This window comes from Pseudophryne corroboree, chromosome 6 (assembly GCF_028390025.1).
Source record: "Pseudophryne corroboree isolate aPseCor3 chromosome 6, aPseCor3.hap2, whole genome shotgun sequence".
NCBI lineage: Eukaryota > Metazoa > Chordata > Amphibia > Anura > Myobatrachidae > Pseudophryne > Pseudophryne corroboree.
In genome coordinates, this window is record NC_086449.1 from 380,986,431 (window position 1) to 380,998,803 (window position 12,373).

At 49.8% G+C, this 12,373-nt stretch overlaps 1 protein-coding gene across 1 annotated transcript in view; it reads right to left on the minus strand.

Annotated features, from left to right (window-relative positions):
* Positions 1-12,373, minus strand: part of EXOC4 (exocyst complex component 4) — an 868,528-nt gene that overhangs the window by 161,850 nt on the left and 694,305 nt on the right. The window contains exon 13 of the mRNA XM_063926760.1: positions 10,267-10,422. Coding sequence (XP_063782830.1) covers positions 10,267-10,422 — 156 coding nt within the window. The remainder of the gene's footprint in view (positions 1-10,266; positions 10,423-12,373) is intronic.

Genomic DNA, 12,373 nt, shown 5'->3' on the forward strand with positions numbered 1-12,373 from the left:
TAGTCTGCTATATATTGCTATGATTTCAGATATTTTTAGCTCTTTAGGCACAGTATTTTTTTAAATAAAAAAATATAAAAATGTCTGCTAGTTTTTATTCTCTTCAGATGCTTTGCAAACTCTTACCTGTTTGTGTACGGCAGTGTCTGTAGAGAGCCATCCTTTGAAGTTCATGCTAGGTGTGTAAAAGTGGGAGGCATTTGATATGCCGGATGTCGGAATCCCGGCGCTCAGCATAGCGGCGCCGTAATCCCGGCGTTCATCAACTATTTTCCCTCTTGGGGTGTCCACGACACCCCAAGAGGGAGAATAAATAGCATGACGCACCACCGTGCCCGCGGCGATCGCAGCGAGTCCGCAAGGGGCTCTTCTGCACTCACCCCGCTGTCTGCATGCCGGCGGTTAGGATCCTGGCGCTAGTATACTGAGCACCCGGATCCCAAGCACCGGCATAACGTACTACACCCGTAAAAGTAACTAACACGTGTCCTCTGTGTATGACTGTATATGTAGCACAGTGGAAGTTGGAGTGGGGAAAAGCTGCTGTATAGCACTTCGTATACAGATTCAAATACTCAGTCGCACACAGATATACTGTACAAGTCACATAGCAAATTTATCAGCACAGTCTCCTTGTGTGTCCTAGGGGGTAATTCAGACCTGATCGTAGCAGCAAATTTGTTAGCAGTTGGACAAAATCATGTGCACTGCAGGGGGGGCAGATGTAACATGTGCAGAGAGAGTTAGATTTGGGTATTGAATTACCCCTGTAGTCACATTGCACTGCAACTAATACCCCTTTTCCACTAGCTTAAAAAAACTGGGTTTTTGCACAAGGGCGCACATCGACCCGGGTTTATGGCAGTGGAAACGGCTCCCTCAAAAAAAAAAAAAACAACGGGTCCAGTGAACCAGGAATCCTACCTGGGTAGCTACCTAGGTTGGACCCGGAAATGACGCAGGTAAGGGTGTAGTGTAAGCGAGTTACCCGGGTCATCCGACCCGGGACACATTTACAGCATGTCTAGGGCCATACCTCCCTGACCGCAGTGTCTCGCGGGCGGGAAGCTTGGGGCAGCCCAACAGCTTCCAGAGTGCAGGACTTGCACCCAGCGTGACGGTGGGTACCTTCGAATTGGGGTCATGGCCAAACGGGACTGAGGACATGACCCGAGGGTCCTGATCACACGGGTGCAGTGTACACGGCGCTGACCTGGGATATTCCCAGGTCGCGCAGCAGTGGAAAAGGGGTCATGTCTCAGGTTTGACCTAGCTTGGAATAGTGTTCCAAATCCCAGGCCAGACCCGCGACTTTAGTGGAAAAGGAGTATAAGACTTTTCTGGTTGAAAAGACACAATAGGGGCTGTTTGCCACAACAAAAGCAACAATGCATGAGGACACATCTGTATATGCAGAACAGAGGCAAATAGATAGAGGAAGAGTAAATGAGGGGTTGGTATTAGGGATGTGTACAATTAATTAAAAATTCCCTATACCTTGCGTAAATTAGTCTCGTATTTAATTAGTCCTCTATTTCTACTAAAACATGCAAGATAAGGAGAGTTATGGTAGACTTACTATGGCTAACTCTCTGCGAGGTACACTGAGTTCCACAGGGAATACATCGGTGTGTAGAGCGAGAACTAGATCCAGAGGCACCATCTGGCAAAGCTTTGACTGTCCCAGGATGCATTGGGGCATCCTCTACAACCCCGCCTCCAGGCACTGAGAGCTCAGTTTCGTTAACCAGTCCAATGCAGGAGCAGGTAAGAGAGAAGGCCGATGTTAGTCACATAGAACCACAATCTCACGACAGGAGAGGGTACCAGCGGCTAATGCCATACAACCCAAAGAAGCTAGGTGCGTCAGGGTTGGCGTCCTGTGGAACCCAGTGTACCTCGCAGAAAGAGAGTTAACCATGGTAAGTCTACCATAACTATCCTTTTCTTCAGCAGGGTACACTGTGTTCCTCAGGGAATACATCGGGGATGTCCTAAAGCAGTTCCTCAAGGGAGGGGACGCGCCCTAGTGTGTAAAAGAACCCGGCGTCCAAAGGAAGCATCCTGGGAGGCGGAAGAATCAAAGGCATAGAACCTAATGAACGTGTTCACTGAGGACCACGTAGCCACCTTGTACAATTGTTCTGGGGACGCGCCACAATGGGCCGCCCAAGAAGGTCCAACAGACAGAGAAGAATGGGCAGCCGGAGCTGGGAGTCCAGCCTGCGCATAGGCTTGTGCAATCACCATTCTAAATCATCTGGCCAAGATTTACTTATTCGCAGGCCAGCCACATTAGGAAAACCAAACAAAACAAAAAGGGAATCTTACCTCCTGATAAAGGCAGTCCTCTCCACATAGATACGGAGAGCCATAACCACATCCAAAGAACATTCTTAGGGAGACAAATCCGAAGAGACAAAGGGCGGATCTAAAATCTCTTGGTTAAGGTGAAAAGATGACACCACCTTAGACAGAAAACCTGGGCGAGTTCGTAGGATTAACCGAACCCGGTGGAATATAAGAAAGGGTGGACGACAGGACAAAGCGCCTAAGTCAGACACCCATCTTGCAGAGGCAATGCACAGCAAGATCAGGACCTTGGCTGTGAGCCATTTAAGGTCCGCCGATTCAACAGGTTCAAATGGAGACTCTTGCAGAGCATTCAGCACAACAGACAAATCCCATGGAGCCACAGGAGGGACATATGGAGGCTGAATCCGGATAACGCCCAGAATGAACCTCTGAACATCGGGTATAGAGGCAATTTCTCTCTGAAACCAAACCTACAAGGCAGATATATGAACCTTGAGGGAGGCCAGACGAAGACCTCTTTGCAGAAAAGCCAGTATTCTGGAAGTTCTGAATCTATAGACATCGTAATTCTTCTTAACACACCAGGTGAAGTAAGAATTCCAAACCCTGTAATAAATCCGGGTAGAGGCCGGTTTGCGGGCTTTCAACATCGTTTGAATAACTGCCTTGGAAAATCCTTTGGCTCTCAGGAGTGATGCTTCAAGAGCCATGCCATCAAAGCCAGTCTGGCCAGGTCTGGTTAGATACATGGTCCCTGCATGAGGAGGTCTGGTCATTGAGGAAGTAGAAGAGGATGCCTCGTCGACAGACCCTGCAGGTCTGAGAACCAATGTCATCTGGGCCACGCTGAGGCAACCAAAAGAAGCCATCCTCCTTCCTGTTTGAACTTCCATAGAACTCTGGGCAGGAGTGACACTGGAGGGAACACGTAAGGCAGCCGAAAGTTCTAAGGAATTGCCAGAGCATCCACAAACGCTGCTTGAGGATGCCTTGTCCTTGATCCGAATACCAGAACCTTGTCATTGTGTCGACACGCCATCAGGTCTACGTCCGGTAGACCCACCTGTCCACTAGGAGTTGAAAGACTTCTGGATGAAGACTCCACTCTCCGGCGTGTACGTCCTTGCGACTGAGGTAGTACGCTTCCCAGTTCAGGACACCCAGAATGAACACTGCCTATATACTTGGCAGATGGCGTTCTGCCCAACAAAGGATTTTTGACACTTCCTTCATAGCCATGCAGCTTCGAGTGCCGCCTTCATGGTTTATGTATGCCACTGTCCTGGCGTTGTCTGACTGTACTTGTAACTGGTCTGTTCTGTACCAGAGGCAGGGAGAGTGATAATGCATTGAACACCACCCACAGCTATAGGATGTTTATTGGGAGGAGTGATTACTTGGTCCCCTGACCCTGAAAAGAGTGTTGCTCCAACACCGCTCCCCATCCCCACAAACTGGAATCCGTTGTCAGGAGGACCCAGTCGGGAATCCAGACGGGACGGACTCTGCTCAATTGCTGGTCCTGGAGCCAACAGGTCAGCGACAAACGAACCTCCGTAGTCAACAATGTCATTTGGGATCTGATCTGATGAGGCACGCCATCCCACTTGGCAAGAATTAATCATTGCAGAGAATGGGAATGAAATTGAGCGTACTCCACCATGTTGAACGTTGACACCATCAGGCCAACCTGCATCGCCGAGTGAATCGACACTATGGGGTGACGGATGTAGTGTCTTATCCTGTCCTGGATTTTCAGGACCTTGTCTGGAGACAGAAACAGTCTCTGACTGTGTGTGTCCAGAAGCGCCCCTAGGTGCACCATGCTCTGAGCTGGGACCAGCAAGGACTTCTTCCAATTGATCAGCTATCCATGGGCTTGTAAGCAACTCAACGTCAATTGTAGATGACTGAGGAGGACATCATGGGAACTCCCCAGAATCAGCAGGTTGTCCAAGTACAGCAGGATTTTGACTCCCTGGCGATGGAGGTGCACCGTCATCACGGACATAACCTTGGTGAAAATCCGAGGAGCCGTGGCCAGTCCAAACGACAGAGCCTGGAATTGGTAGTGACTGTCACCAATAGCAAACCGCAGGAACTGCTGATGGCAATAGAAATATGCAGATAAGCATCCTGTATATCCAGGGATACCATGTAATCTCCGGGTTCCATCGCCAGCACAATAGAGTGCAATGTTTCTATACGAAACTTGGCGACCCTCACAAATTTGTTCAGTGACTTGAGGTTGAGTATAGGCCGAAAAGACCCATTGGGTTTCTGCACCAAAAACAGGGTGTGATAACAGCCTCTGCCACGCTGGGACTGAGGTTCCGGCACAACCACTCCTGTACTCAGGAGAGAACCTACCACCGTTTGCAGAGCCTGCGCCGTCAACGGATCCGAAGGGAGTACCGTAGTGCAGGACTGGTGAGGGGGACTGCTCTTGAAGTAGACAGCGTACCCATGAGAGACAACTTCCAGTACCCAAGCGTCTGAAGTGGTCTTTAACAAGACATGGACGAACTTTAGAAGTCGGCCTCCCACCCTGGGGACCCCCAGGGAGAGGCCCGCCCCGTCATGCAGTAGGCTTGTTTTGTTTCGAAGAAGGCTGACTGGCTGCCCAGGACAGTTTCGTCTTGAGCTTGGTGGTCTTGGGAACACGAGACTGTCTGGGGTAAGACTGACCTTTGGCTTTCCCTTGAGGTTGAAAGGAATGAAAAGTGGTAGTCTTCACCTTTTGAGCTGAAGGATTAGTAGGAGGAAGAAAAGCAGTCTTAGCAGCTGCTAATTCAGACACTATTTAATTCAGGTCCTCTCCAAATAAAATGTCCCCAGTAAAGGGGAGTACCTCCAAGGTCTTCTTGGAGTCCAAATCCACTTTCCACGACCTTAACCACAGTATGCGGTGAGCCAGGACAGACGTGCATGACGCTTTGGCTGCCAGTAACCCCACCTCAGAGGAAGCCTCCTGAATGTAATAGGCAGCAGTGCATATGTAAGACTGGTATTGTCTGGCCTTGTCAGAAATATCCTCGGGCAGCTCATCCTCTAACACCTGAACCCATGCCACAATACCCTTTGTGGTCCTAGAGGCAGCTATGGTGGGCCTATGAATGTCCCCTGCGTGGGAATATATAGACTTCAGGCATCCTTCCACACACTTATCTGTCCTTCAGGGAGGTGACAGTGGTGACAGACAGAGTAGATGACACCACGAGACGGGTGACATGAGAATCCACCGGTGGTGGGTTTTCCCATTTACCACATAAATCTACAGGGAGAGGAAAGCGAGCCATAGCCCGTTTGGGGAGCGGGAATTTCTTACCTGGGGTAGGCCAGGGTTTCTTCCTGATGTCCACAAGATGATCAGAATGGGGTAATACAGTTTTAACCACCTTCTGTTGTTTAAACATATCAGTTTTCTTGGCCATTGTAGTGGAATCCTCATCCTCAGTGATTTGAAGGATCTGCTTAATAGCATCCACCAGGGCAGGGACATCAACCTGTAGGGTAGAATCCTCGTCAGTAACACATGATTCAGAGTCTGACAGGACAGTATGGGCCCCCTCCTCATCAAATGAAACATCAGAGAGGTAAGTGGATTGTAAGGAAGAAGCAGCCTGCTTAGGGGACCCTATATTATATATATATATCTCCTATATATTAGCCCTGTGACACTGTGCCTGCATTTCTTACGCTGGGTGGAGTCACAGCGGTGGGCAGAGTCACAGAGCCCGCCCACCACATGTGTAGCAAGCCTCTGCTCATCCTTCCCCTCCTTCCCCCCCCCCCCCCCCCCCCCCGCCATCAGCCACTCCGACTCCCCGGCCGCGGTGCAGAGCGAACAACAACTGCTGCTGCTGCCACAGGCATAGACATTAGGAGGGTGGTGCAGGAGAAGGCTTCATAGCCCTCCCTGCCCCGCGTACACAGACCCGCCGCATCCTCCACGCACATCCAGCTGTCCGCTCTCCTGCTGTGACAGGAGGAGAGTGCTGCAGTGACGTCATCTCCTGCAGCACTCGGCTCCTGTCACACAGAAGAGCCGCCATACACACTCCAGTCTCCGGGGGCTGCCAGCATCCACAGGCAAGCTGGAAACACCCCCGGAGCGAGAGAGAAAATATACCCGCGAGGCCATGCCCCTTTTACATTAGACCACGCCCCTTTTCATCCACCGAGCAGCACGAGCAGGGGGGGAATGTGTGTAATAGTAGCACAGACTGCCTCTGAACACTGTACTGTTTACCAGCCTGCAGCAGCCGCCCACAGCCCCAACGGTGAGTCCCTCCGGCCATCCTACCCACTGTATCTATGTCTGGTCACCACTGCAAATGTCTCCGCTAATGGTGTCCACCCTCTCCACTACTCCCCCCCCCCCTCTCTTCATCAGCTTCCTCACTGGGGACCCTCCCTACCGCCCCGCATCTCTCTGTCCCCTCCCTACCGCCCCACATCTCTCTATCCCCTCCCTACCGCCCAGCGTCTCTGCGTCCCCTCCCTACCGCCCCGCGTCTCTGCGTCCCCTCCCTACCACCCCGCGTCCCCTCCCTATCGCCCCGCATCTCTGTGTCCCCTCCCTACCACCCCACGTCTCTGTATCCCCTCCTCCCTACGCCTCTGTATCCCCACCCTACCGCCCGCTTCTCTCTATCCCCTCCCTACCGCACCACGTCTCTGTATCCCCTCCCTACCGCCCCACATCTCTCTATCCCCTCCCTACCGCCCCGCGTCTCTCTATCCCCTCCCTACCGCACCACGTCGCTGTATCCCCTCCCTACCGCCCCACGTCTCTCTATCCCCTCCATACCGCCCCGCGTCTCTGTGTCCCCTTCCTACCGCCCCACGCCTCTGTATCCCCTCCTCCCTACGCCTCTGTATCTCCACCCTACTGCCCCGCTTCTCTCTATCCCCTCCCTACCGACCCGCGTCTCTGTATCCCCTCCTCCCTACGCCTCTGTATCCCCACCCTACCGCCCGCTTCGCTCTATCCCCTCCCTACCGCCCCACGTCTCTGTATCCCCTTCCTACTGCCCCACGTCTCTCTATCCCCTCCGTACCACCCCGCGTCTCTCTGTGTCCCCTCCCTACCGCCCCACGTCTCTCTATCCCCTCCGTACCACCCCGCGTCTCTCTGTGTCCCCTCCCTACCGCCCCACGTCTCTGTATCCCCTTCTCCCTATGCCTCTGTATCCCCACCCTACCGCCCCGCTTCTCTCTATCCCCTCGCTACCGACCCACGTCTCTGTATCCCCTTCCCTACCGCCCTGCCTCTCTGTATCCCCTCCCTACCGCCCTGCCTCTCTGTATCCCCTCCCTACCGCCCTGTGCCGCTGTATCCCCTCCCTACCGCCCTGCATCTCTCTATCCCCTCCCTACCGCCCTGCGTCTCTGTGTCCCCTCCGTACCGCCCCGCGTCTCTCTATCCCCTCCCTACCGCCCCGCGTCTCTGCGTCCCCTCCCTACCGCCCCACGTCTCTCTATCCCCTCCCTACCGCCCCGCGTCTCTGTGTCCCCTCCCTACCGCCCCACGTCTCTGTATCCCCTCCTCCCTACGCCTCTGTATCCCCACCCTACTGCCCGCTTCTCTCTATCCCCTCCCTACCGACCCGCGTATCTGTATCCCCTCCTTCCCTACGCCTGTATCCCCACCCTACTGCCCGCGTCTCTCTATCCCCTCCCTACCGCCCTGCCTCTCTGTATCCCCTCCCTACCGCCCTGCCTCTCTGTATCCCCTCCCTACCGCCCTGTGCCGCTGTATCCCCTCCCTACCGACCCGTGTCTCTGTATCCCCTCCCTACCGCCCCCCCCCCCGCATCTCTGCATCCCCTCCCTACCGCCCCACCTCTCTCTAGCCCCTCCCTACCGCCCGCGTCTCTCTATCGCCCCGCGTCTCTCTATCCCCTCCCTACCGCCCCGCGTCTCTGCATCCCCTCCCTACCGCCCCGCGTCTCTGTATCCCCTCCCTACCGCCCCGCGTCTCTCTATCCCCTCCCTACCGCCCCGCGGTACTACCTTTGTGTATACAAGTTTTGTATATAGAGTTCAGTGTTTACCAGGCATGTGTTACTGTATATCAGTGTGACCTGTATGTAGTGATCATTGTGTATCAGGTGTGTAATATCAAGGTGACCTCTGAACACTGATCAGTGTATCATGGGTCTGATAACAGTATGACATGTATAGAGTGATCAGTGTGGCCCAGGAGAATGAGGACAGCGTGGCAGTGCATACTGCTTAGTGTTTATCAGGTGTGTGTTATTTGTGTATCCTGAGTTATCGGTGTAGCCTGTGTATAGGAATCAATGTGTATCAAGTGCATGATATGTAGAATATTAATCATCGATGTTTCTCATGTGTCAGATGTCAGTGTGACCTGCATATAGTGAGCTCTGTGTCTGATTACCAGTGCGATCTGTGTATAGTAATCACTGTGTATCAGGTGAGTGATATTGGTTTGACCTGTGCAGTGATCAGAATGTTTGACATCTCTATGATTCGTGGAGAGAAATCAGTGTGTATAGGGTAAGAAGATAGAGTTATATGGACAGATCACATGAGGTAGGCTCGAAACTGGTATTTCCAGCTCCAGCTGGGTTCATAAATCATCCCTTTTTTGATGAATATAGGCTTTAAGAGCACAAATAATCGGGTGTAGTACGGCTTACCGACGCCGGGATCCCGGCAGCATACCGACGCCGGGATCCCGGCGGGGAGGGGCGAGTGCAGAAAGCCCCTTGCGGGCTCGCTGCGCTTGCCACGCTGCGAGCTCGGTGGCGACCTGCGGTCGCCACGGGTTCTATTCCCACTCTATGGGTGTCGTGGACACCCACGAGTGGAAATCGTCCCTGTTGGTCGGCATGCCGACCATCGGGATAGCGAACCGTCGGGATGGTGGAGGAGGTCATGTGACTGTCGGTTAGCTGACCGGCGGTCACATGAATACCACCCCAAATAATCAGCACTCACAATGTTATACACCAGGGTTAAACAAATCCTAGGAGCCAGATAGCCAATGCACTTGGTGCATAAATACTGGAAATCATTTCTAGAGATCTCAATTGACACACATGCTCACAAGATCATTTAACGTTCTTGCTGGCTGCTAGATTTGACAGGATAGGCACAGGGATCCTGATCATCAGTGAAGGGATGTCTCATTGAGATCTACAGTATATGACAAAAACAGGAAAGGAGACAGACATTTGGGGTATTTGTGTCTTCAGAGAGTTCTTCCGGGAGATATTACTGTATTGCATGATAAGCAAATATTAACTCCCAGCAATTACAACCTGTTATTCCAGTGACACCAGCTGACTTAGAATGCACATTTGCATACCGCCCAACATGACCCTCTCCAGGAGGGAGAGAATGCTCTGCTACTGGACTTCCCTCTTACCGTATTATTGCCATCACCTGTGCTGAAACACCTTTCTTATCCATTAACCTGTTCAACACAGGTGCCGGTAATCAAAAATGAAGAGAAAAATCCAGAAGCAGAGCATTGTGTCCCTCCTGGAGAGGGTCATGTTGGGAGGTATGCATTTGGGGCAATGCTGACGCTACTACTTGTTTGTTTCCCCATCACATCTATGGCAGGCTTGTCTGACACTGAAAAATCTGAGGCAGCTAAACTCACTGTGAAAAGTAGAAACGCTTGTTAAAATTTGGAGGTTTTACAGATATATTTTAGACTGCCAGGAACTTACATGCATGTGTAAAAAATGATGGAATTCAGCACCATCAACTGGCTGTCTGTTTGCAGTTATTGCTATTTTAACCCAAGAGGAAACTGTTGCAAACAGTTTGGTTAGACTGGTAAATACAGTTCTGAGCATCTATATTTAAGCTTTTGCACAATATTGATGTTATAAAACCGATTAATAATTACTAACCCAAAAAATATTGCCATTCACCCTACAATCAGTGAACAAGAAAAGGATTTACCGTATAAAATCTTCTTCATCTTCTCTTTTGGGTCTTAATTGTTTAGGCTGAGTCATGTTCAGCCAATTAGGGAGCGACTTTAAAAGCCTGGTGATGTCATCATCCTTGGCCCAGGAAGCACTTATCACCAATTTTTCATCAGACTGAACTATACCCCTAGGAAGGAAAACAACCACTATTATATTTTGGAGCTACAGAATGAGTATTATTGACAAACAATTATATATACGTTTTTAAAAGAAAATGCATGCTTCCATTATTCTAGCTAGCTATTATGTAGCAAAGTCCATTTTTCCCTAAAGGTGCATGTTTCACCAGTCAGCTGGCTTTCTGTCAGCAAGAAAGAAAAAAAAAAGCTAAGCTATGCTATTCCTTGACCTCGTTGAAAGATGATCACATTTAGGGGGTCATTCAGATCTGATCGCTGCTGTGCGTTACCGCAAAGTGCACGCGCGTCAGACAACAACGGGCATCGACGGTCACCGACGGGATGGTGCGAAAAATCTGAACGCACGGGCGTTCGGAAGGTGACTGACAGGAAGAGGCCATTTGTGGGTGGCAACACCGTTTACAGGGAGTGTCCGGAAAAACGCAGGTGTTCCCAATTTTTTTGAGGGAGGGTGTCTGATGTCAGCTCCGGCCCTGATCAGCCCGATGTGATCGCACTGGAGGAGTAAGTCCTGGGCTGCGCAGCGACTGCACAAAGTGGATTTTTTCAGCTCTGCGAATACATAAGATCGCACACTTTGCACGGCGAATTTACACTCCCCCTGGAGGCGGCGACTATCTGAACGCAGGACAGCAAACTTTGCAGCCCAGTGATCAGGTCTGAATGACCGCCTCAGATTCTTATAGTGGTCATCTTCTGGCCACATCTTCAAACACGCACAACTGACTATGAATGGACTATGATTTAACATGCACTAACTTTATGGCAGGTAATATCTGATAATCACAACTTCAGTGTGCAATGTAATAGAGAGTTAGTTCGAAAAAAGCCCAGAAGTTTGCAGCAATTCCAGAACCACATAATGGTAAGCACGCTTTGGTGAGATAATATCTGCACTTCTTTCTTTTTTTTTCCATAACTGTTTATATGAATTTTCAAATAAAGCATATCAAGAATTACAAAAATAATGCATTCTCATGTCTTCACAATATAAGAGCAAGGACTTATTACAAATATAGTACACTATTAGAAAAAGTAGCTTGCAATGACTAGTAATATCATAACGTGATCATGTAGTGACAAAGATCTGTTTTGGGACATGTCAATTATGCAAATGATCAAGCACAATGACAATAATGCAAGACAAAGAAAGAAAAAATGTGTCAGTACACAGTAACACCAATATACTCGAACACATTAAATAAACAGCCCAAAATGGGGACTTGTAATAAAAGAGGGGAGGGAGGGAGAGAGGGAGGGGAGGGGGGGGGGGGGGAGAGAAGAGACATGTGGTGGAGTAGTATATGACAAGACACCATACCTACAAAAAGAGATAGTGAAAAAGTAAACCTTGCTAACACTAGGGTAGCCAATCCCAGGATTGTCAGGAACCCGGCATTTTGGCCTAAACTTGTCGGGAGTTGAATACTAGGATTGGACATTCTAGTACTATGCTGCAGAAAGAAAAATGCTGATGCACATTCTAAGCACTAAGAACACTATTTTAGGCCATGCATATTGCTGCAGTGTTTTACATAGTGCCTAGAAGACAAAACTGGCACTGACATGCAAACCTTATACCTTATGTAGGATACTGTAGCAGCACTGTAGTAATCATGGAAGAAAGCTATTTTCCTGTTTTCATACATATACCTGATGTGTTCAAGTGGATTTTTGATAGAAAATAATATATATTAAAACTTTATAGTTGATTTGTATTTGTATTTCCATAGCAAACAAAAATTGTATATATAAAAAAAAATGGGTCAAGATTATTTAATGCCTGATGTATACATAATACATGTGTTATTTACAGTTTATTAGGGAACGCAGTCAGAAATACAAGTACACTCAAACATTGTTCAAATGCCAACTTTAGGTAATCTCTGTTGTGGGCATATGGAGAATAGTAACCACACCATTAAGTTCACTTATTTA